We start from the raw sequence: 22,232 nt of genomic DNA on the forward strand, positions 1-22,232 counted from the left end.
GATAACTGTTTATATGTACTTTTGCCACCTTTTCCTTCAAATATATATGTTTTACTTCCATGCAGAAGACGGCCTTTATGTGGGCTTATTCCAGAGATGCACTCTGAGGCATTATATATCTTTACTGAATTTGCTGCTAGCATCGTTTCCTAGAATCAGAAATAACTAAAACATTTCCAGCTTTGTTAGCCATTAGGGACAGAGTCCAAAGATAACTTCTGAGTGCATCACTTGCGCGTGGCAGTGCATAATGCTGTCATGGCAGGAAGTCATTCAGCTGTTCTTTAGAAAAAAGCACACCTAGATGATGAAGTGTGGTTTTTGAAATTTACCTAAATTGAGTCCTCGAATTGAGTAACATCCACATATTTACTTTAACAGGGACAAGCTGTAGAGAACTTAAAAGCACAGGCACTTTGCTCTTGGACTGCAAAAAAAGAAAACCACTTGAACTTTTCCAAAAATGATATCATCACTGTGTTGGAACAGCAAGAAAACTGGTGGTTTGGAGAGGTACATGGAGGAAGGGGCTGGTTTCCTAAATCCTATGTCAAGCTCTTACCTGGAAATGAAAGCAAACGAGAGGAGTAAGTGAGACTTAGTAGCTTTTTGTTTTCAGCAGCTATCAGTGTGTCTCTCACACTGTAAAACTAGAGTAATGCTTTTAATTAAGGAGAATAAGTAGCATGACGTGTGCCATACCACCTTGGGCTTTATTTTAATTACAAGTCAAGTCGGGTACGTAACTGGGAACTCTTGCAACCTGGAGAAAATGGTGTTTGATAATTCAGCAGGTTTATCTTGATTCAGTATTGGACCAATGCTTCAACAAGGTACTAGTGGAGGTACCAGGTCCTAGATGGTACAGTATAACCTCATAAATCCGGATATCAAAAATCCAGAATTCTCAAAAATCTGGCACTTTAAGCTTCCCCCTCCACTCTCCTAGATGTGGAGGGAGAAGCTTGCACACAGCAACTGCCACCGCCATCCACCACCCCACGGCACTACTCCAGGACCAGCCGCCACTCCTCCCCATGCCCCCAGACACGGAGGGGGAGCCTGCACGTGGCAGCGGCTGCTGCCATCCACTGCTCTGGGGACAGCCGCCACTATCCACCCTGCTCCCCACTACCAGCTGCCTCCGGTTTCCAAAAAATGGAATTCTCACACTTCCAGCAGGCGCTCAGTCCCGTGCGTGCCGGGTTTGAGGGTATACTGTATATGAAAATGAGAACTCTTAACCACTCACTGTTATGAAGCCTCCTGATGCATATTGCAGTAATAGTTCTTTTCCTAGTTTTCAGAAGCATTGATGTTAAGATTAATATTCTAGCTAACAGTTCAGGGAATTACTGAAAATCAGTGCAGTGTGGCTGATATGGAATATTACCTCATTACATTTTAGAGATGACTGCAGCTTCACCTGTGAATCAGTCCTTGTCAGATACATGTGTACAATCCTACAGAAGGAGGGAATGTTAAGTGGGAAGTTGTTTTACGAAATCTTTCCTTTTAGCTTCATCACTGCATTTCTTGGATTCCAAAGTTTGTGACTTCATTTTCCAAGGCCTTTAGCTTAAATTATAAGTTTGTCCTGACTGAAGTTATATTTTTAGCTCTTGAGGACATCTGCTTTGGTCCACCTTACATTTTCTTAATTTCAGTTTTGCTTTTGCTAGTAATCTGTTACAGCAGCATTTGTGGCATTTTATAGGTATGCCCTATAAAAGTTAAGGGGTGCTGTATTAATGTTAGTGACTACTTGAAAAATTGAAATATGTTTTTAGGACCACAGTTTTACTAATATTTGTCAACAGAGCATGAAGTAGTGCTTGGCTACAATTATGCTTCTCGCAAACAATCTTAACAGTTTTTATATAATCTTTGTAACTAAATTAAGTCAACCAGCTAAAGTAACTATGAGCTTTTTGTCTGCAGACCAGAAGCAGTTTATGCATCTGTAAAAAAGAAACATAACACGCCATCTTATACACCTGGAGAGGGTAAGAATCCACCTTAAAGTGCCTTGAAGTTATAAGACTCATTTCTGTTTAATAACATGCAGTAGCATGCAAAATGACTTTGGACGTGCATAAAATTCTGTTCACTTATGTGAATGTTTGCTACGGAGTGGTGAGTACAGACACATAGATACTACAGTGGAAGTGTGAAGTAAAAACTTAAAATCTGTAACCAATTTTTAGGTTTAGTTGTTTGCAAAAGGTTGTGTTGCTCAAAATGTTCATTAGTGACCAGTGCAGACCTCTGAAAACCTAAAAATAGATTCAGTAACCATGCATTAACTTTTCTCTTCCTGTTGCAGTGCTTGTTTCTCGAAATGGAAAAGATATTATCAGTGCTTTTTCAGTTTGAGTGTTGGAAGCCATTTTCCAGTGTGTATACTTAGATAGAGGAAGCATAAGTACAAATGAAGGGGGAAAAGTTTGTAATGAAAAATAATCTTCCAGCGTATCAATCTGATATATGACTGTTCATTCACTTACCTTTTCATCAGACCACATATAGAATGTTTGCAAGTTCTACTTGGACAGCTTACTTGTTCAGATGTCTGGAACGTGTGTGTGTGTGTGTGTGCGTGCGTGTGCGCGTACTGTTCCACTCTCATTTTTATAAAAGATTGACCCAACCTAAGATCTCTAATATACAAGAACGCATTTGTCAAACCACTGCTTTGTGAACTGTGGATGATTCACAGAGGTCTTATTAATCATATAATACTATCCTTCTTCCTTTCCACCTGTTAAATCACAGAGAGGAAGCAAAAATGCATTACTCTTCCATGTGAGGAGCTCCTGTGATTGCTGTATTTGTCTCAAGTATGTTTTGTTCATGCAAGTAAGAAAGGTGTCTACATCATTTTATATGGAAGTGGAGAGGATTCCTGTGATTATAGGTCAAGCAAAAAGAATGGCTCACAAAACTCCCAGATGCAATATGTTCCATACTATGAAAAAGTTTGAGAAATCTTCTTGTGGGAAATCTCCGCATAGAATTATCTGACTGTTATTCCTCTCATTACATTCACCATACTATTGAGAAAATGAATAGATCAAACAGAGAAGATATAATTTGCAGTTTGGTTTCATTTGCTACACAGTACACGCATTTCTCTCAGTAGTTAAAGCTATATATACATTGTTCCCACAGAGTATGTAGCACTGTATTCTTATTCAAGCTCCGAACTTGGTGATTTGACTTTCACTGAAGGTGATGAAATATTAGTGACGCAAAAAGATGGGGAATGGTGGACAGGAAGCATTGATGATAGAACTGGAATCTTTCCCTCAAACTATGTCAGACCAAAGGATCAAGATGTGAGTGTTGGCTTTATTTTTGTACTGCAATGTGATCTGTTTTTGTGTTCTAGTGATGAGAATGATGAGTTCTTTAGAGAATGGAAGTTGCCTCTGAAGGCCGCAGAGCAGCCGGACTAAAGTTCTGGGTCCCAGCCACAGTTCTGCCCAATCTGGTCCCCCACACCCCCAGAGCACAGTCTCCTTGCTTCTGTTCCTCCATGTTTCTATTCCAGTAAAGAAAAGCCTGCTTCCCTACTAAGACACTCAGACTGATTTGCGGGAGAAGTGCATGTGGTGTGCAAGTAAATATGATATAAACTAAAAACCTTTTGTATATTTTATCTAGGTATTATGTCCAAATATTAAAATGTTGGTCTTATGATTGATTTACAAAAGTTATAGTTCTTATCTACGTAAATACTTAGTTTTGAAAAGTATCTAACCATTTTCAAACCATTGTGCTTTGTAGTAAGGGAATCATTATCCTTAGCAATAAAGAGTATTTTGTAGCAAGGTAGAACCCCTTTTAAAGGAAACAAGGGAAAATTGGCAATAAATTTTAATACTGCATATTAAAAGCTGGCTGCACTTTTTATTATAGGGTTCTGGTGCTTCTGGAAAAACTGGGACCGTAAACAGGAAACCTGGTAAGTACATTATAACCTCCGAACTTTTAGGGCCAGGACCCCAAAGGTATTTCAGCAGGAATGCCTGGTTACTTTTGTGGGTCTAGCCCTTACCTTATTGCATTTCTTACTAGTATTTTTCTGTCTTCAGAGATTGCTCAGGTTACTACAGCCTACACTGCATCTGGGACAGAACAGCTTAGTCTGGCTCCAGGACAGCTGATACTTATTTTGAAGAAAAATGCTAGTGGATGGTGGCAAGGAGAGCTGCAGGTAATTAAGGGGGGTAGGGGATGGGAAATAACCTTAACATAATGACTAATAATAAGGTTACCTCTGTGATTTTAATTTAAAAAGAGTGCTGAGTGCAATGTTCAGAAATCTGACCAAGAACCTATTTTTCTGCTGGAAAATGAGTTTAAATGTAAACCTCTTCTTCCTGTCACTGAAATCCAGCATGTGGAAGGATTCAGCATTGGCAGTGAATAAGTCATAATTAGAGCCAGAACTACTTAACTGATTTTTAAAAATAACAGTACTACTCCATTTCTTTGGTGGAGTAGGAGAGAAACTTATGTAGTATATATGTAACAATTTCTTGTAGTTAATATCTTTCATCTTGAAAGATTAGAAAGTAGTTTTCTGAACTGATAAACTGTACACAGAAGGAAGTTTGTTCCTATACCGGTTCATTCACTGCTTCACATAGCTATGTAGTGGAAAAATTGAAAAGCTGCTATCAGGCCTCACTGAAGCCATAGAGAAATTTAGCCACAATGTGATCAGGACACTGGGGCAAATACTATTCCACCCTGACCTCTTTTGAAAAGTAGCATGGGATCTTTATTCCTCCTGACTTTCCATCACTCCACCACCAGAAAATGGGATCTGTTCACCATAGCTGATTGAGAACCCATTCTGGGAGTCACTAAAATCTTCCCACAGCCAGTTATTCTCCAGATGTCCAGCCTGCACCTGCAGAAGGGGAGAGGGTGGGGATGCTGCTCGTTTTCTCCTTAGTATTTGTCCCCACCTAGTGGCTAGTTCTGAGTTGAGATGTTTTACAGCAGAGGTAGCCAACCTGCATGTGTGGCACGGCCAACCTCTGTGGGTGGCACATGGCAAATTAGGGAGGAAGCCGGAAGCACAGTGGCATGTAGGGCAGGGAGTGGAAAACAGAACAGCAGATCAGGCAAGGCGCACAAGGCAGGAAACAGGAAGCAATGTGGTAGAGATGGCAGGGGAAGGGAATCAGTGTAGTACTTGGGGAGGGTGTGTGGCTTAATTTGTGGCACACTTTCAAAAAAGGTTGATTCCCATTACTTTATAGCACCCTTCTCTGGTTCCCGGTGAGATTTTGAGTTGTAGAGACTGAGCTGGGCCTCTTGAGAGAGGCTGTGGTTTGAAGAAGATCATAATCAAAGGGGAAAAAATTAGGCCCTCTAAGCTACTTGAAGTTAATCCTAAATCTAAATCACAAGTCTCTTTTTAGAGTTGTTAGTACTCAGCTAAAAAAATAAGGTGCAGCTTTATGTGAATTCAGTACCTGAATTTTAGTACCTACAACCAAATTCCATCTTGTATTTAATTTGGTGTGTACTTTTGTGGCTTTTAGTTAGCTTAACTGTCTGGGTAGGGCATTTATTACCATCCTCCAGTCATTTGTTTGTTTGTTTCTCAACTGCTTGAAATACTTTTTACAGGCGAGAGGAAAAAAGCGACAGAAGGGGTGGTTTCCTGCCAGCCATGTGAAATTATTGGGTCCAAGCAGTGAGAAAACCACTCCTGCTGCTGCCTCAGGTAGAAAAATATTCTTGTTTATGTAATTTTGCACTGCTAATTCAACCCTTTCACCTCAGATAGCAGTCTGTGTTATAGCTGTCATGGAAGAAACTGATTAATTTCTGTTTATTACTCTGGTAGTCATGGTGGTGATTTAGTAACACCCAGAGATCCCAATCAGGGTCTTTGACCCTACTGTAGTAAAACCTAGAAGCCAGATTAGGAACAGATGCATTAGAAGACATGATCTGTGTCCTGAGGAACTTCACATTTATAAAGCAGCTGCTCTGTTCTGTGGCTCCTGTCCTGGAATGTGCTGTCTGCTATCTTGGTGTGTTGCAACAAACCTGTTTCCCAGATGAAAGGTTATATCCCAAACTGCAATATTCACCTGTTGGAGTTGGAGCTACATACTCTTCTCCAACGAGCAAAAATAAGTGCAAGCTTGCAGGTTCTTGATCATGTCTAGAACATGAGCACCCTGCTTCCCCAGAGCAGTGGGGAACCTTACTATACTTTTGGGACCATGTGTCCTATTTTTTTCTAAGGATCAAAGCATGCAGTGTTAATTCTTGCATGGATTTTTGATCGGTTATCCAGCCTGATGAGCTTTCCAGCATATCACAGAAAGAAGCTGATTTTTATCCCACTGGTATTTTCAATAGGCTTTACAAAGCTTCAGCAGTTAGTTACTTATCGTCTGCAAGAAGTTTTGCTTAATCCAATTTATGAATATTGTTTTTCTTTCTAGTGTGTCAAGTAATAGCAATGTACGATTACTTGGCAAATAATGAAGATGAGCTCAGTTTCTCCAAAGGGCAGTTTATTAATGTACTGAGCAAAGATGATGCTGATTGGTGGCAAGGGGAACTCAGTGGCATGACAGGTCTCTTTCCTTCCAACTACGTGAAGATGACCACGGACTCAGACCCAAGTCAGCAGTGTAAGAGAATTTTTTAAAAGTATTTTGTCATTGTGTTTCAAAGATTCAGCATGAAATTATGCACCAGAGCGTCTGTGTTTAGAACTAGGATACCCAGGGTGTCCTGTAGGCGTAACAGCGCATTGGAACTTTACGCCTCCAATTAACTAAATTAAAAAAATATCGCCACTTCTGTAAATATAAGTATAAATATTGCCTCTGCTAGCAGCACATTAGCAGACAGTGCTCCTCTGAGGTCCCTGAATAGTAAACATCATACCTATGATAGATTCCTCTTCCTTTGGAAAGTATTCACTCCATTTGATAATGTACAAAGGATCCTCCCACTCAATACAGATGTGCTCGGTTCTACTGTCTGGTTTTTTTTCTTTCTTTAAAATTCTGCAAAATATAGGAGGGGGCAAAAACCCCCACTATCCTGATAATGTTTAGGCACCTTTTAATTACCTTTTATATTTACAATTAAAAGCATGTACCAACTTAAACCATAAATCCAAGGGCAGCAGTTTCAAAAAACCACAGAAAGGAGGGGGAAAAGTTCCTCATTTCAGCCAGCAATCCCAGTCCTCAGTATATCGCCTCAACCCATTTGGCATATGCTAAGTATCAAGCGTGGCAAGGGACTGAATTCTGGAACAGGCTTTGCAATGAATGAAGGTTGCCAGTTATACTGTTTTCCTAACATACAAATACTGTCAATGTTTTGTTTTTAGCCTTTTTGCAGTGGTGGGGCATCACAGTTTTACTTCCCTCAGCTTTGCATCCTGAGGACGGAGTGACTTAAAGAACTTTGAAATCATCCCACAGATCAATATTTGTAGATAAATTTGATGGGTTTGGTTCCTCTTTTCACATAACATACCCTGTCCCTTCAGTGAATGTCAGTCTTCTCTTGATCAGGCAGCAACTTTTATTACAAAATAGCAAACTATTTCCCATTACATATACTAATATTTATGGTTGTTCCAGCACAGACAGCACACGAATTCAGACAGAGCCTAGAGTCTGATTGCACATAGTATAAGGACTTGCTTGCACTTGAAAAGGTTTGGCAGCAGAATTTTACTGTTAGATGAGTTTTCTCTTCTCCTTCCCTAGTGAAGAGTTCTTTTCCTGATGTCTTAATTCCCTGAACAGGACAAGTTATCCCAACAAAAGGATAGCTTTCCTACTACTGCTCTGTTTGTGCCAGTGATTCTCAACATTTTTAGATTCAGGACTGTGCTCATTAGACTCAGGGCACTCCTCAGAAAATGCCAGTTCTTAGCTTTTATTCATTTCTTGACTTCAGCTAAGTAATATAAATAGCGTCAAGTCTTCTGTTGCAAAGAACTCAAAAAGACCATGACAGTTGAGAATGTTTGTTTATTTTTAACACTGGATTCGTATTTGAAATTTGTGTGTTCATCTTGTGAATCATGTTATAAGTATTTTACTCACTTACCAGTGCTAGTATTGAGCAGCCCCCTGTATCACCCTTAAAAGGATCTCATGGTACCATGTTTGAGAATCACTGGTCTCTGCTGCAGCTCTTGCAGCACAACTGTATTAGGGGCAGGATTTTTTCCCCACATACTTAATTGACATGGCTACAGCTTAAATGCAGACAGACCTAAATATATTTAAATAGATATGGATATGTTGGAGCACAGAATTCAGGCAGGATCCCAACTGTTGAAAAAATAACAATTTGGAATGAGCTGTGGGATAGAAGATCATGACCCGTTGTGAATATAGGCATCTAGGGATTTTCAGAGTTGATAAAGTGGGTAGTCCAGCTTGGCTGGCTAGGTTACAGGTTAGATAAGTTCCTCTTATCTAAATTCTACAACACTTTCACTAGATAAAAATTGCACTTTGTTTTCCAAAGCATATTGTTAGCTTTTAAATACTAGTCAGCAATCGCTATTTCATTCCAGAGGAGGCTGCACTACAATGATTTAACAAGGGGGGGGGAGGTGTGTGTGTGTGTGTGTGTGTGTGTGTGTGTTTGTGGCCCTTTGGATTAATTTAGCTAAAATGTGACAAGTGCAAGATATTTACACATGTGATCCATTTTCAACAAAAGTACTGCTATAATCAGGTCATAATTAAACATTTTATGTGATGTTTGAGCTGCTTTTTGTTCACTGGCATGCCCATAATCAATCTTCCTTTTAAATTGGGATGCTGAATAATAGTATGCCCCACTGAAACAATAGCTAGGTCATGCAGAGAGAATTTCTTTTTGGAAGGGGTTGGATGAGGCTGGCTCAGCTGGCACAGGGCAGGAAACCTGGGTGTGTTCACATTTGCTGGTGCTTGCTTGCAGTTGCCTCTATTTCAAAATCAATCCTCTTAATATTTTGAGACCCAGAAACTTCATATTGAAAAAGTACAGCCAAAACCTTTCATGGTGTTTAAATTAACAAGAATTACTTGAATATGAATAAATATGCTGCCACCATGATTGATTTGTCAGGGAGGATTTGGAAATGACTGTGCAGCTCTCCTGAGTTAAAATAGCGAAAATACTCTAGGCTTCAGTAAGCTGCCTTCTACGTGTAAAGTTCTTTCCCTGCCAGATGGTACCGAATTCCCAGGCAGAGCAGTAGTCCTACAAGCATGGCAGTGTGCTAGTGTCTGAAAAGGAAGGAGCATGCAGTGCAAGGGGAAAGTAACACTGAGCAGTAGGAGACAGAGGAGAGGTGAAACTCCCCCTAATCTGCAGCCTTGAGTGTGCTGTTTATTTTTAATACCTTGAGTGGTTGCCTATGACTGGCTCACACTTTCACCTCTGATCAGGTGTCTAACTGAAGCATAATACTTTCTGATATGACTGCACAATCATGCAGGCAGCTAAGCATTTAACTTCCTGTGTGTCCACCTGCCCAGTCTGTCTGCATGCCTCTAATATTTATCTATTAACTTAGGGGCACACACATTCAGTGGTAAAAACCTTGGCTTGAAAATTCAGTTCTGTTTTTTTTCAGTTGAACTATAAATAAAAGAGCTATCCCAAGGTATACAAATGAGTGATTGAATTTTACATCCAATCCCTCCATTTCTGTAGTGTATGATATGAAAGACACTAAATGTTTTTGGGGGGGGGGCGGGGTTTGGAAATGAGGATAATATACATAATAATCCAGTAGCATTTTCAGGCTTCCTTGTTTTCAAACTCTGCTGCTGCAAACTTATGCTAGTATGGTGCAGAAACCAGTAGGAGTCTTCCCACAGCATTTGCTTCGTGCAATGCTCTAGGGACCTGTTTACGGACAAGAGAGGAATAGGGATTTTTAAGTACGTTTAAAAATTGAATTGCTAGCTTCAGCCCTATCCTCTGCAAGTTTCCTTTTTAAGAGTGCCAGCTTTCTCTGGTGTCTAGTACAGCCGATGAAATGGGCTCATTCTTGAAGTAGGCAGGAATAACAGACAGGCTCAAATGCTATTTTACAACAGCATAGGGCAATCCCACAGCATCTCCCGCATTCTGAAACTCTAGTCTGCAGGCCGCCACCGGTTCCCAGAACCCTCCTTGGCACTTCCCTACACTTAAAAGGATTTGCCAGCGTAGTGAGCTGTCATGTAGCAGCTGCAGCCCAGTCCCACCCCCCCTCTGCCCCAGTGGAGAGGCAGCTGATCCAGGCAAAAGAGCTCTTCTGCCAGTGTTTCCCAAAGACAGTTCTCTAGGCAGAACAAGCTATGCTGGCAAAAGGATTTTGCTATCTGTTACACACCTTCATTTTTCTAGGGTTTTAGCCAGCATATCTGTTTTTAGGGGGTTGATGATTGACACAGCAGTGGCAGCAAAGCTTCGGGATGTAGGTCGAGTCATGGTGACCTGCAGAATGAAATATCTGAGAGTCAAGCTCTGGAGTTTGCAATGATGATAGGGGCACTCCTTGTGTCGTAGTGTCATGTTGATAGCCCTTAATCTAATATTTGAGAAAATTGGCCCAAGTTAGATAAAGAGTGAATCTGCTTACAGAAAGCATAGAATTGGTAGGATGTTTAGCACTTATGTATGGAGATTTAAAGCTAATTACAACTCTGTGCTAAACTAACAGTGGCATGCATAAGTATTCCTGTAACGAATAAAAAGGTTAACCTTGGTTGCTCCTTTGTGTTGGACATTGAATATCTGAATTCAATTTGTAATGGGGATAAAAGATCATTTTGTTCTTTTGATTTCACAATTGCATGTTTGTCCTAAAGACATTCGCTTTTCACAAGAACAAACATACAAAATCAGGACCTCTCATCTGTCATGGAATCTTTTTCTTTTTCCCCTCAGAATTATTTAGCGCTTTTAATGTTTTTAAGGCTGCCATACTGGAGCCTGAAGTCCTCTGTCCTCAGGACAGCTACAGCTCAGGTAGTTTATTGCACCCCTACAGGGACTAAGTCCTAGCCTGTTGGTACCATTACTAGGAGTAAAAATTTAATGTGGATTTTGTGCTACTATAGACCTTGACTTCTATCATGAAGCTGCCAACAAGAATGCAGATCAAAATGCTACTTCCCATGGCATGGATATATGCTCACTAAGGGAAAGGTCTCATTTAATGTGGACCAGGGGTTGGCAACTTTCAGCCCGTGGAGCTATTGCATCTGGCCTGTGGAGCTTCTGACCCAGCCACTGCCACTGCTTCTCCCTAGTGCAGGGGGCAGGAGGGGGGAGAAGTTTTGCTCTGTGGGGCAGCCAGCGCGGGCTTTGCCCACATCACATGGCCGGGTGGCTGGGAGAAGCAACAGCTGGGTTGGAAGTGCCAGCCTGCTTCACGCCCAGGCAGGCTGTTCCAGCCCACCATTGCAGAGCCTTGCCGACTTGCTGATTCACCAGGTTAATGTTTTTCATAATGATAAGCCTACTTTCGGCAATTGCTTTCAATGAAAATATATGTAAAATGGTGTGGGAAGCCCTTACTCTGAAGCTTGTGAGCAAAATCCTGGTTCCATAAAAGTCTGTGGCAATTTTGCCAGTGGCTCGGGTTTGATTCAGTGTATTATAAGTACTACATACTACTGCATTTCCAGTCTTCTTGGGAAGGAGAGTTGTGAATCATGTAGCTAGAGTGTACCGGGGGACAGGGCATCTGTGATAACTCGTTGAAGGTGATATATTTTTAGGCTCAAATAATTTCTGATATAAGCTTATTAAAATACAGAACTGAAAGAATAGAGATCACAGTGTTTCAGCTTTCAGAAAGTTGAATGTTAGTCATTCCTTTCTAACCTTTCAGTGTCGTTCTGTCTTTGTCCTCATGTTTCACTCTTCAAATTTGTGTTTGTGTTCATTTTTTCCTTCATTTTTTTTTTTTTTTTAGGACCCAATGTTGTCTTCCAGTGTGAAAGCACCTCAGAGACCCACTATCCAAGTTTGACTATAGCCTGGAAGCAGGGTGGGCAGCCCTGCTCAGATATCTCTGACACAAGCCTTTTGCTTCGTACGAATGTTAGCTCCACTCAAGAAATTAAGTTTTGTGGTTTTTATAATCTACAGTGACAGTTAATTTGTAAAAGCAGGAAGGATAGTGGGTCTTTGTGTGGCTTTCACTGCTGTCCACTCTGGTTTCCTCTAGTGTTTTTTCCTTTTGCATTGATAATCACAGATCATTAGCATGCATATCAAGTTATCCCTTGCATGGTGGGATTTCAGACACACAAAGACCCACTATTTGCACAAGTTACCTGAGCTATTTTGTATGGGCAGTCATGTTCTTATAATGTTGTTACATGCATACTTTGCTGAATTAATATGTTTGCTGATTGCTGCTCTGAGACACTTCATCTAATCGCCTACACAGTGAGCTTTTTAATTGGCAACATATGTGATTCTCCCCAAAACAAAACCTGTCCTACCTGTCTACACTGTAGAGGGCCACTGTGACTACAAGTATGCGTTGTGGTCCAGGATTTAGATCCTAGAACTGTTTTGTCTGATCAGTCCAGCCTCTCAAAGGTCCTTCTTGTGGAGATGGGAGGACAGAGATGGAAGATGGTTTTGATTCCTGTTCTTCTGCATCATTATGATAGCACCGTGGAATGCCTTGCAAGCTAGATACACTCTGGGGGATGTGTTGCAAGTTGTTTCAGATAGATAAATCCTACCCCTTAACCACCTCCATCCATCAAGAACTTTACTGTTGTATTGCACATGCTGACTTCAGTTTTAGAGAATAATAACCCATCATCTGTACCAGCACCTGGCTGCCAGACCCTAACCCTGCCCCCACTGTTGGAGGTTACATACTTCTGATACAGAACTAAATTGCTCTGAACAATCTTCACTCTTCAGGACACCATTCATATCTGCCCCAAGTCAGCTGTAATTGAGAATAATTACCACCTGAAAGCTGGCTTTCTTCTTACAAAAACGAATGGACAATCTCATTCAGTTCCTAGTATAGAGGTGTCCACACATTAATAGGCACCTGGTTTGCTAGCCTCAGCAGGAAGGCCAAGGGTTTGGATGGGATTAGAAACTGAATAGTTTTTTCCTGCTTTAGAAGTGGTCTGTCCAAGTCAGGAATAAGGCACCAATGGTAAGGGACTGTCATGAAACTTGCACTGTCCATGCTCTTCCTGGGCATAAAACATGCGGTACCTGTTTTATGGACCCCTCCCCCCACACACCCCTTTCCCAGACACTGAATCTAGCACCTCTTTAGAATGAAAATGTCCATTTCTTGGCAGACTGCTCATCTGATAAAACAGTTCTATGAGGATACACCAAAAAGAGAATGGTAGGCATAGTATTAAATTCATCAGCTTCCTGATTCGGGAATGAAATGATAAATGCAGCTTATGCGATCTGAAATGTTTACAAACTACTGCAAGTTTACTTATATTTATATATATGAATGTTGTGAGGTACTATCAGGAAAAGTGTTAATACCGTTACAGAGATTTAAAAGCCTTCCTCTAAAAGTTCTATAAAAGGAGTGAATATACATATTTAATATACTTTATCAAGTGATGTATGTGTCCTTTAGTTCAGAGATATATCTTTTGTGCAATACAAATTACATTAATGTGCCTACATCAACCGAAGTCAAATGGATTTTTATTCCAGTTCTATTTTGTCTAGATCAATATTTTGTTACAGAATGAATTGACATTGATTGTAGGCAAAGAATTTGCTAATTAATTGCTCAAATAGCAGTATTCTAGCTGACTTAATTGGGTTTTCCTTTCCTGCTGAAATCTGCTTTTTAGCTGAGGATGTTTCTACTAAAATGTGCTAATTTCTGATTTGGAAAACCCATTTAGTATAGGCTAAAGTGTCCTCCTGGAGTGCAACAGACCCTTAGAGTAGTCTAATATGCATGTGTCTTTGTCAACTATCCCATTCAAAAAGTCAAAATTTATGATGCTATTAAGCAACAGAATTTGAGCCAAATCTGGTTTCCTAAAAATGCTGGATATTTATCTTGAATGCCAAGTTCCTGATAGATCTCTGAAAAGACACATGTGTGCGCATGCACACATTATGGATGTTTTAGGAAACAGTATTACAGGATTTTAATAACGTTTTGCCCATTTATGCACAGCTGCTACTGGAGAGTAGGGAAAGCAGCATATATGCTTTTACACAAGTATGCCAGGGTTGAATATAAGCATTGCTTCATTAAAGTTCAACTTGCAAGTGTTAAAACTAAGTTAAGAGAGAAACCCTTGCAGGCTTTCCCCCTACACTTAGCTGGTTCAGTATTACTTGGAATCTCCTCCATTTGTTCTCCACTGTAAAGATAGAGATGTTCCTGCCCTGCACTATTTATCTTCTAAAGCAAAAAGTTTTTGCAGTTCAAACACAGCGCGCCAGAAAGCTGTGTGCTTCAGTCACACATTGGTGCAGGCGGCTTTTTATACATTTTGGATTATTGAAAAAACAGAGTAGGAAGACAGTGTTTGAGACATCTTTTACAAGAGCCTTCTGTGTCAATGCAGGAGCGTAGCTGAGACCAGTGGACTCAAAAAACAGTTTTAATTTTAAATGTAAACTTCCTTGCTCTCATTTTTCAGTTTCCACACTTAAAACCTTGTTGGCGTGTCTGTGGTTCCATAGTGTTACTGCAGGTATTTTGGAAGGCTCGCTCCCTTTTGCCACAGAAGAGGCTGGCTTTGATTAGAAACCTTACCAGGGCAGCATATGAAATACAAAACCTCTAAAGAGAGATCTGAGGCCAGGAACATACATATTACCGTATTAGCACGGTAGCCGGTACTGGAACAGTTCCACGTTCTCAGATTGCCTTGTTTGCTTTGCGGGTTAGCAGCTAGCAAACCTTCGCCTTCAAAGCTAAGTTCCCAGTCCTGCAGTCAGGTCCACAAAGAAAGAGCCTCTGCAGCCACACAGCCTAACATAGATCCAGGGGGTCCAAATAGTTACTGGTCTGGACCTTTGTAAGGCATGTGTAGCACTACAGAAATGCTAAATGTCATCAGATTATTATATCACAGCTAGGAGGAGAAAAGATGCACAGTTCTATTTTAAACCAATCTAGTAATTAATACCTGTAACAATGAGTGTATAATTACCCCTGGCTCAAGGCTTTGTCAAATTGTATCCCAGAGTGATCTTTGGTCAAGTTGCAAACACCTGTAAATAAGTGTCTGTCATGGGAATGCTGACAAACCCTTGCCTTCGGTGGTGCTGTGTGCAACTACAACATACCGCTGCTTCAGTGTAAGGAACTATTCAACTGTTACATAATGGTGTGTGTTGCCTTAAAATACCTTCTTGTTGTTTTTTTCAATCTATAGTATTAATGTTTGGGGATAAATGTAAAGACAATGCAGATGCAGGCTGTGCTTAGCATGAGGTACTTGTTCAGCTTTTGTTTTTTAATAAACTTGTAAGATAACTATGCAAATGCATTTTATTAAAGGGACACATAAAAGGCTCCAGCGTGTGCGTGTGGTGTTTTTGTTTAAGTAACCCAGTCATTTTCTGTTCGTTAGCTTGCTAGGACTTAGAAACCTGTATTTTGTCTACCCTGAAAATGGGATCATGTCTTCCTTTTCTAAATGCAAGGAGCATGGACTATATTACTTGATCAGAGGCAGGGTGAGGGGTTGTGGCCCCAGCTCCCTTAGGCTGCAAGGCACACGGGCAGTAACCTCCTGAGCTTGCCTCCTGGTCAGTGCAGAGTCCTGCTCGGAGCTCGGCAGCTCATTGATGCCAGCTCTGGCTGGAGCCTGCACTTTTGGGGGACTTGAGACCCCAGTAGGTGAGCGCTGCTGCTACTCATCCCCTTCTTTCCCCTGCCACTGCATTTCAGCTGAGAGGGAGGGAAGGAAGGGAGAAAAGGATTTACAGCAGCATTCAACCCATGGGCTGCAAAAGCAGTGTCACCAGACACCAATCATTGGTGAGCTTGTAGAGCCTACTGTGCATACACATTGCAGCCAGAGGAGGGGTACAGCTGCAACACTGCCTCCCCCCTCCCCCGGTTCTGCCCTTGATCAGCAAAGTTTGGTCTTAAATTGTCAGTTGAGTGTGTTCCTATGGGCCTTGCCCCAGCCATGCCAAATAAGCCTGACATCAGGAGGGCTGCACAGTGGCTTTTTAGGAAATTAGATTAGATGAGTTGGAAAGAATCCAAAGCAAAGCAGCAGAAAGGATTAGAAGTCTAGAAAACGTGACAGATGAGGAGAGGGTGGTTAAGTCTGGGTTCATTCAGAAAGCGGTTAAGCACTGGGACAGACGGAGGCTGCGGACTCTCTTCAGTGGAAGTTGTTGCGTGTAGGTTATATAAATGTAAGTGTGAGAGAGTCTGAACAGGATTGATCCTGCCTTGAGCAAGAGGTGGGATTGAATAACCTCATGCTGTCCTGTCCATCATTTTTCTGTGACCCCCGAAGGGTCATCCTTCTCTTTGTTTGTTACTTGCAGTGTGCTTTTACTCTCCAAGCACTCAAATCTACTTCAGTATAGGACATCTGATAAACAGCGAACATGGCTTTGTTACGGGTAGGTCGTGCTGGACCAGCCTTCTGTGACCAGGTGACGCATCACCTGGAGGAGGCGGCAGAGGTTGACGTCATTTACTTGAATTTAAAAAAAGCCTTTGACTTGGTCTCCCATGATGTCTTCATAGCATAACTGGAGAACTGCGGCCTCGACAACCTTACGGTCTGATGGCTGGGGAACTGGATCCATGGTCGGACCCAAAGAGTGACAGTCAACAAAACCAAGTCATCATGGCGCATGGTGACTACTGGCATCCCTCAGGGTTCAGTACTCGGACCAGTACTCTTTAATATATTCATTAACAATCTGGATTTGGGTGTCGGAAGTGGACTGGCTAAGTTTGCGGATGAAACCAAACTGTAGGGAAGCATGGTTACACTGGAGGATAGGCTGGGGATTTGGGCTGACCTGGACAGGCTTGCAAGGTGGACAGATATAAACCTGATGACCTTCAACATAGAGAAATGCAAGGTACTCCACCTTGGGAGAAAGAACTCGCATCATACCTATAGGCTCGGCAGTGCTTCACTCGCTAGTGCTGCGTCCGAAAGAGACTTGGAGGTCATGATTGACCACAAAATGAATATGAGCCCCCAGTGTGATGCTGCAGCTGGCAAAGCAAAGAAAACCCTGGCTTGCATCTACTGATGCATCTCAAACAAGACCCAAGATGTCATTCTCCCCCTTTATTCGGCCTTGGTGAGGCTGCAGTTGGAGTACTGCATCCAGTTCTTTTAAATTGGATGTGGAGAAGCTTGAGAGAGTCCAGAGGAGAGCCACGCGCATGATCAGAGGTCAAGAGAGTAGGCCTTATGAGGAGAGGCTGAGAGCCATGGGACTCTTCAGCTTGGAAAAGCGCAGGCTCAGGGGGGACTTGGTGGCAGCCTGTAAGTATATCAGAGGTGTACATCAGGATCTGGGAGAATGTCTGTTCACCAGGGCTCCCCAAGGAATAACAAGATCTAATGGTCACAAACTGTTGGAAGACCATTTTGACTGAACGTAAAGAAGAACTTCACTGTCCGCGTCTCCAGAGTCTGAAATAGACTCCCCCAGAAGTGGTGCAAGGTGCCTGCTCTGGACACGTTCAAGTTGCGTTTGAATGCTTACCTCGCTGGGTTCATCTGACCCCAGCTGACTTCCTGCCCTTTGGGCAGAGGGCTGCACCAGATGATCTTGCGAGGTTCCTTACAGCCCTAATGTCTATGACTCTATTAAATCTTTTCACTAGGAAACGCACTTTATAGTATCTGCAAGATTAGTTGCAGTGTTAGTAAAATACAATATTCCTTGTTCATGTATATTTGGAGGAGAAAGATTACTTTTAAAAATGCTTAAAAGTAGGCAGGGTTTGAATTACACTTTGACTCTTGGTGGGGGGTGGTCTGCAAAAAAAAAAAAATTGGGCTGCCCATCATGATGGCCTAATAAAATCAGAGCCCCCCCCCATTATGATTTTCAAATCTGACAGGGAGACTCTTGTCCCTTATGGGGAGGGGGCGCTCAGTGCCCCTGAGCTCCCCTGTAATTTGAACTCTTAAATGTATATTCCAGATTCCAGCACTATGCTGTAGTCGTCATGTGTTGCTGGAGCTGTGATGGTCCAGGGAATATGTGAGAAGCAAGGCTTGTGAGGGAAATATCTTTCATTGGAGCAACATTATAGTTGGAAAAGGGGTTGGTTACACTATAAAGTTGGCCCCAGTAAAGGTATTGCTTCACTTCAGAAATCATGTTTCCAGTACCACTGGATCCTGCTTGACTTTATTTTGACTTACTGACTTGGGAAGTAAATACTTAATGAGGCAAAGTTGAATTGGGGCTGCTGTAACAGAATCAATGTTTTCTTACCGTTGCTTATTTACTGGATGCCTTATAAAGAAGTAGAAATTAATCTGGGCATGTCTATAAAAAAGATTGCTAAACTTTCTGAAAGGAAGATAAAGTTTGTGTCCAGAATAAGGTCACTATTTACCACTCAGCCATTCTAGACCATTATTATCTTTTTGTAGCAGCTGTCTTATTTTCTAGTAATGTGTGTAACCATCACTGAGTCTTGATACAGTTAAGAGTATCCAGACCTCAGTATTGATCTTTGCGGTACACATTGGAAACCTCGCTAGTTGCATGAGTGTCCATTCAGGAGATTTTTACTTTGTTTGTAGTTTCCTATTCTGGGATGCATCTCCCAAAAAACAAAAATTAGTCTGAAGAATATGAGATATTCCCTATTCCGCAACATTTAAAATCTAACTACAAGTTGAAGGCAATAGCCAATCACAGGAATGGCATTTCCAGATGCGTGTTACATCTGAAAACACTAGGTGCACCTCTTTAAGCTGTATCTATTTCTTTGCAAAGCAAAAACTACATATTTTCCTCCCAAAACTTTCTAGCTTTTGGTAAATAGCATGTACAACACTGATGGCAGGCGTTTGGAGTGTACAATGAGTGGTAGTTACGAGCAAACTGAGCTAAGATGGCAGTAATTGGGACTGTACTTGCCAAGACGAGGAAACCTGTAATGGAGAGAGAATTACACTGGTCCAAGACCAGGAACTTCAATTCAGACACATGATGAGTAAAGCATTGCTAGTGTGAGAGCCCACTGGAGTGAACCACCAGGGCTCAGGTTAAATGTCAGGTGGGTAAACAGCAGTTCATTTATGACCACAATAGGTTCAAGAGATCAAACCTTCTAAAAATCCTTCCATCTGAGTTTGTTTCCTCTGACTCTTCTAATTCTGGCCTGATGGTTACCTGGAGAGCAGCTAAAGTAAAATTGATGCCTACATACTAAAAGCATGGTATTTCGACTCGCCTGCAGCTGCAGATACTAATTGCAGTTTCCAGGGTTTTGTCAAAAAGATTAGAATCCAAGTAGTAGGACCAAGGGAACAAAATAGAACTGAACCCAATGTCAGAGTCTGGATGTCTCCTCTATCTTCCACTATATTTTGCTGCAAAGGGTTTTATATCCTGTGAACATGCCACAAATTGGCAGTTCTCTCTCTGACATGGATTCCTCTCCTGTCAAAGTATGCTGCTTCTACAAAGCAATCCACAATCCATATCCAAGAAGTATACAAGCTGGTGATGTTCAGAGAGGGCACTGCTGAGTCATGTTTTAAGTTACATTTTTAAATAAAGCGATCTTATTTGCATATATAATTCAACAAAATTAAACTTTTAAGGAGCCAAGAAAAACCTAACTCTGCAATCTCTCAGGACTTGGGCATAAAGATCGTTTACTGCAAGGCAAAAAAGGCAAGAGTTTTACTGTACATCAGCTGCCCCACAGGTAATTGTTCCTGTAAACAGAACAAGCTCCTGATAGTTAACTTCTGCCTTTTGCTGAATATACTAATACATTCTAGTTTGTTGTCAGTGATCTACCCTCATGTGAAATACTGTGTCCAGTACTGATCCTGGAAAAGACTCTCTGAAGAAAAGAGCAAAACAAACAGAAATAGGGGGTGTCTGTTGACATGCGGGACATCTGTTCCAATGCGCTTTAATTGTGGTGCATCAGAGCAGACTAGATTCATTGGGTCTGCTGGAGTTTGCTAACTGGCATGCTCCAGCAGCCTCAGCATCTCATGTATTCAGTGCCCCTGCACTTCAAACTTGAGGTGAGAGCACATTAACTAAAGCTTGTTGAATGAGCTTTAGTTAAAACAACCCTGCCACTGTTTTGAAGTGTTGGATGCTGAATACATGAGATGCTGTGGGCACTTTAATTAGAGCAGATCCCGAGAGCTGCACTAATTAAAGCACCCCCTCACCTCCAGAGCACATATAAAGGTGCCCAGACACTCAGTGGGGAAAAAGCATGTTATTAATATCTAAAGTCTTTTCCAGAGTGTGAAATATTTCAACATCTTCATCAATAAACATTAATGATCTAGATTCAGGCATCAGACACAAACTAGCAAAGTTCACAGATGACACTAAACTCTGGGGGAAAGCGGTCACACTAAAAGACAGGCTGAGGATACAGGCCAACCTGGATATGCTCGCAAGGTGGGCAGACCAAAACCTGATGGCATTCCACGTAGAGAAGTGCAGGGTGCTCCACCTTGGGAGGAAAAACCAGCAGGCTTGGCAGTGCTTCACTTGCTAACACCACGGCCTAAAGTGACTTGACTTGACTGATGACAAGATGAACATGAGCCATCAATGCAATGCCGTGGCAGGCAAAGCAAACCAAACCCCGGCGTGCATCCACCGATGCATCTCAAGCAAAATCTAGGATGTCATCCTCCCACTCTACTTGGCCTTAGTGGGGCCACAGCTGGAGTACTGCATCCAGGTTTGGGCCCCCCACTTCAGGGGGGATGTGGATAAGCTTGAGAGAGTCCAAAAGAGAGCCACCCACATGATCAAAGGCCAAGAGAGCAAACTTTACAAGGAGAGGCTGAGGGACACAGGACTCTTCAGCCAGAGAAGTGAAGGCTTGAGAACAACTTGGTGGTGGCCAAGATGTATATAAGGGAGATGCATCAAGAACTGGGAGAAGAGTTGTTCACCAGGGCTCCCAAGGGTTAACAAGGTCTAACAGCCACAAATTCCTGGAAGGCCGGTTTAGACTGGACATAAGGAAAAACTCCTTTACAGACAGAGTGTCCAGGGCCTGGAACAGACTCCCCCCTGAGGTGGTGAAAGCACCTACTCTGGATTCATTTGAAAGGCATTGGATATTTATCTTGCTGGGATCGTTTGACCCCAACAGACTTCCTGCCTCTGGCAGGGGGGCTGGACTCGATGACCTCATGAGGTCCCTTCCAGCACCTAACATCTATGAAGTCCAAGTCATTCTTATTCCCTTTGTCGAACTGCCACTTAAAAAACTGGCTTTGAAGTTCCTCTAGCAATGACCCACCTAATGGAAAGGTGCTTTGTTCCCAAAAGCTTGTCCAAAATCTCTCCCAACTGTACAGTTGATCCAATAAAAGACAGCATAAAAAAATCTTGCTTCTCAAATATTTCCTGGACCATCACAGCTACAGCAACACTCCAACCCTACAAAAGGAGTTTAGCTTTCTTCCATAGTTTGTCTGCTGTTCAAAAAGAAGCCATACTTATAACACTATTTTTGTCACAAATATTTCCACGATCTTTTAAAATAATATATTCACTTCAGAGTTTGTTTAAAACCAGGATGGATAAAAATCGATGATTTTTTTTTTTTAAATCAAAACAATTAGATTTTTTTTATCAGATTTTTTAAATTTAATCTTTATTTTTTGTTAAAATGCTTTTTTATTAAAAAAAAACTATATGAAGATGAGTTTAATTTAAGCTATGTTAAAACTCAAAGATATCATGGAATAGGGATTCTAACTTCTAATTATATACTCTTTGAGACAATATATTCATGTAACCTTTTTAGAAAAGTTTTATAAATAGGTCACAACAGGCCATGGACTATATTAGAGGTCCAACCTTATGGGGTCCCCAGAGGCTCCTCTATAGATTAGTAAAGATTAAAGAAAACCAGTGAGACTCTGCTCAGTCCAGAAGAGCCCATTAAGCATCTCTCTGAGTTTCAGTTCTCAAACTGTGGATTTGTGTGTCCAGATATAACATCCTTGTTAACAGCA

General features: G+C 41.5%; 1 protein-coding gene across 5 annotated transcripts in view; it reads left to right on the forward strand.

Moving 5' to 3' along the window:
- ITSN2 (intersectin 2) overlaps window positions 1-22,232 on the forward strand; it is a 123,475-nt gene that overhangs the window by 82,911 nt on the left and 18,332 nt on the right. For all 5 annotated transcript variants that reach the window (XM_019537307.1, XM_019537306.1, XM_019537310.1 and 2 more), the window contains 7 exons: window positions 382-587; window positions 1,942-2,006; window positions 3,172-3,338; window positions 3,922-3,967; window positions 4,098-4,219; window positions 5,650-5,746; window positions 6,480-6,671. In XM_019537307.1, the coding sequence (XP_019392852.1) occupies window positions 382-587; window positions 1,942-2,006; window positions 3,172-3,338; window positions 3,922-3,967; window positions 4,098-4,219; window positions 5,650-5,746; window positions 6,480-6,671 (895 nt within the window). The remainder of the gene's footprint in view (window positions 1-381; window positions 588-1,941; window positions 2,007-3,171; window positions 3,339-3,921; window positions 3,968-4,097; window positions 4,220-5,649; window positions 5,747-6,479; window positions 6,672-22,232) is intronic.

The sequence above is a fragment of the Crocodylus porosus genome, unplaced genomic scaffold, assembly GCF_001723895.1.
Source record: "Crocodylus porosus isolate Cpor-Errol unplaced genomic scaffold, CroPor_comp1, whole genome shotgun sequence".
In the NCBI taxonomy this organism is placed as follows: Eukaryota; Metazoa; Chordata; order Crocodylia; family Crocodylidae; genus Crocodylus; species Crocodylus porosus.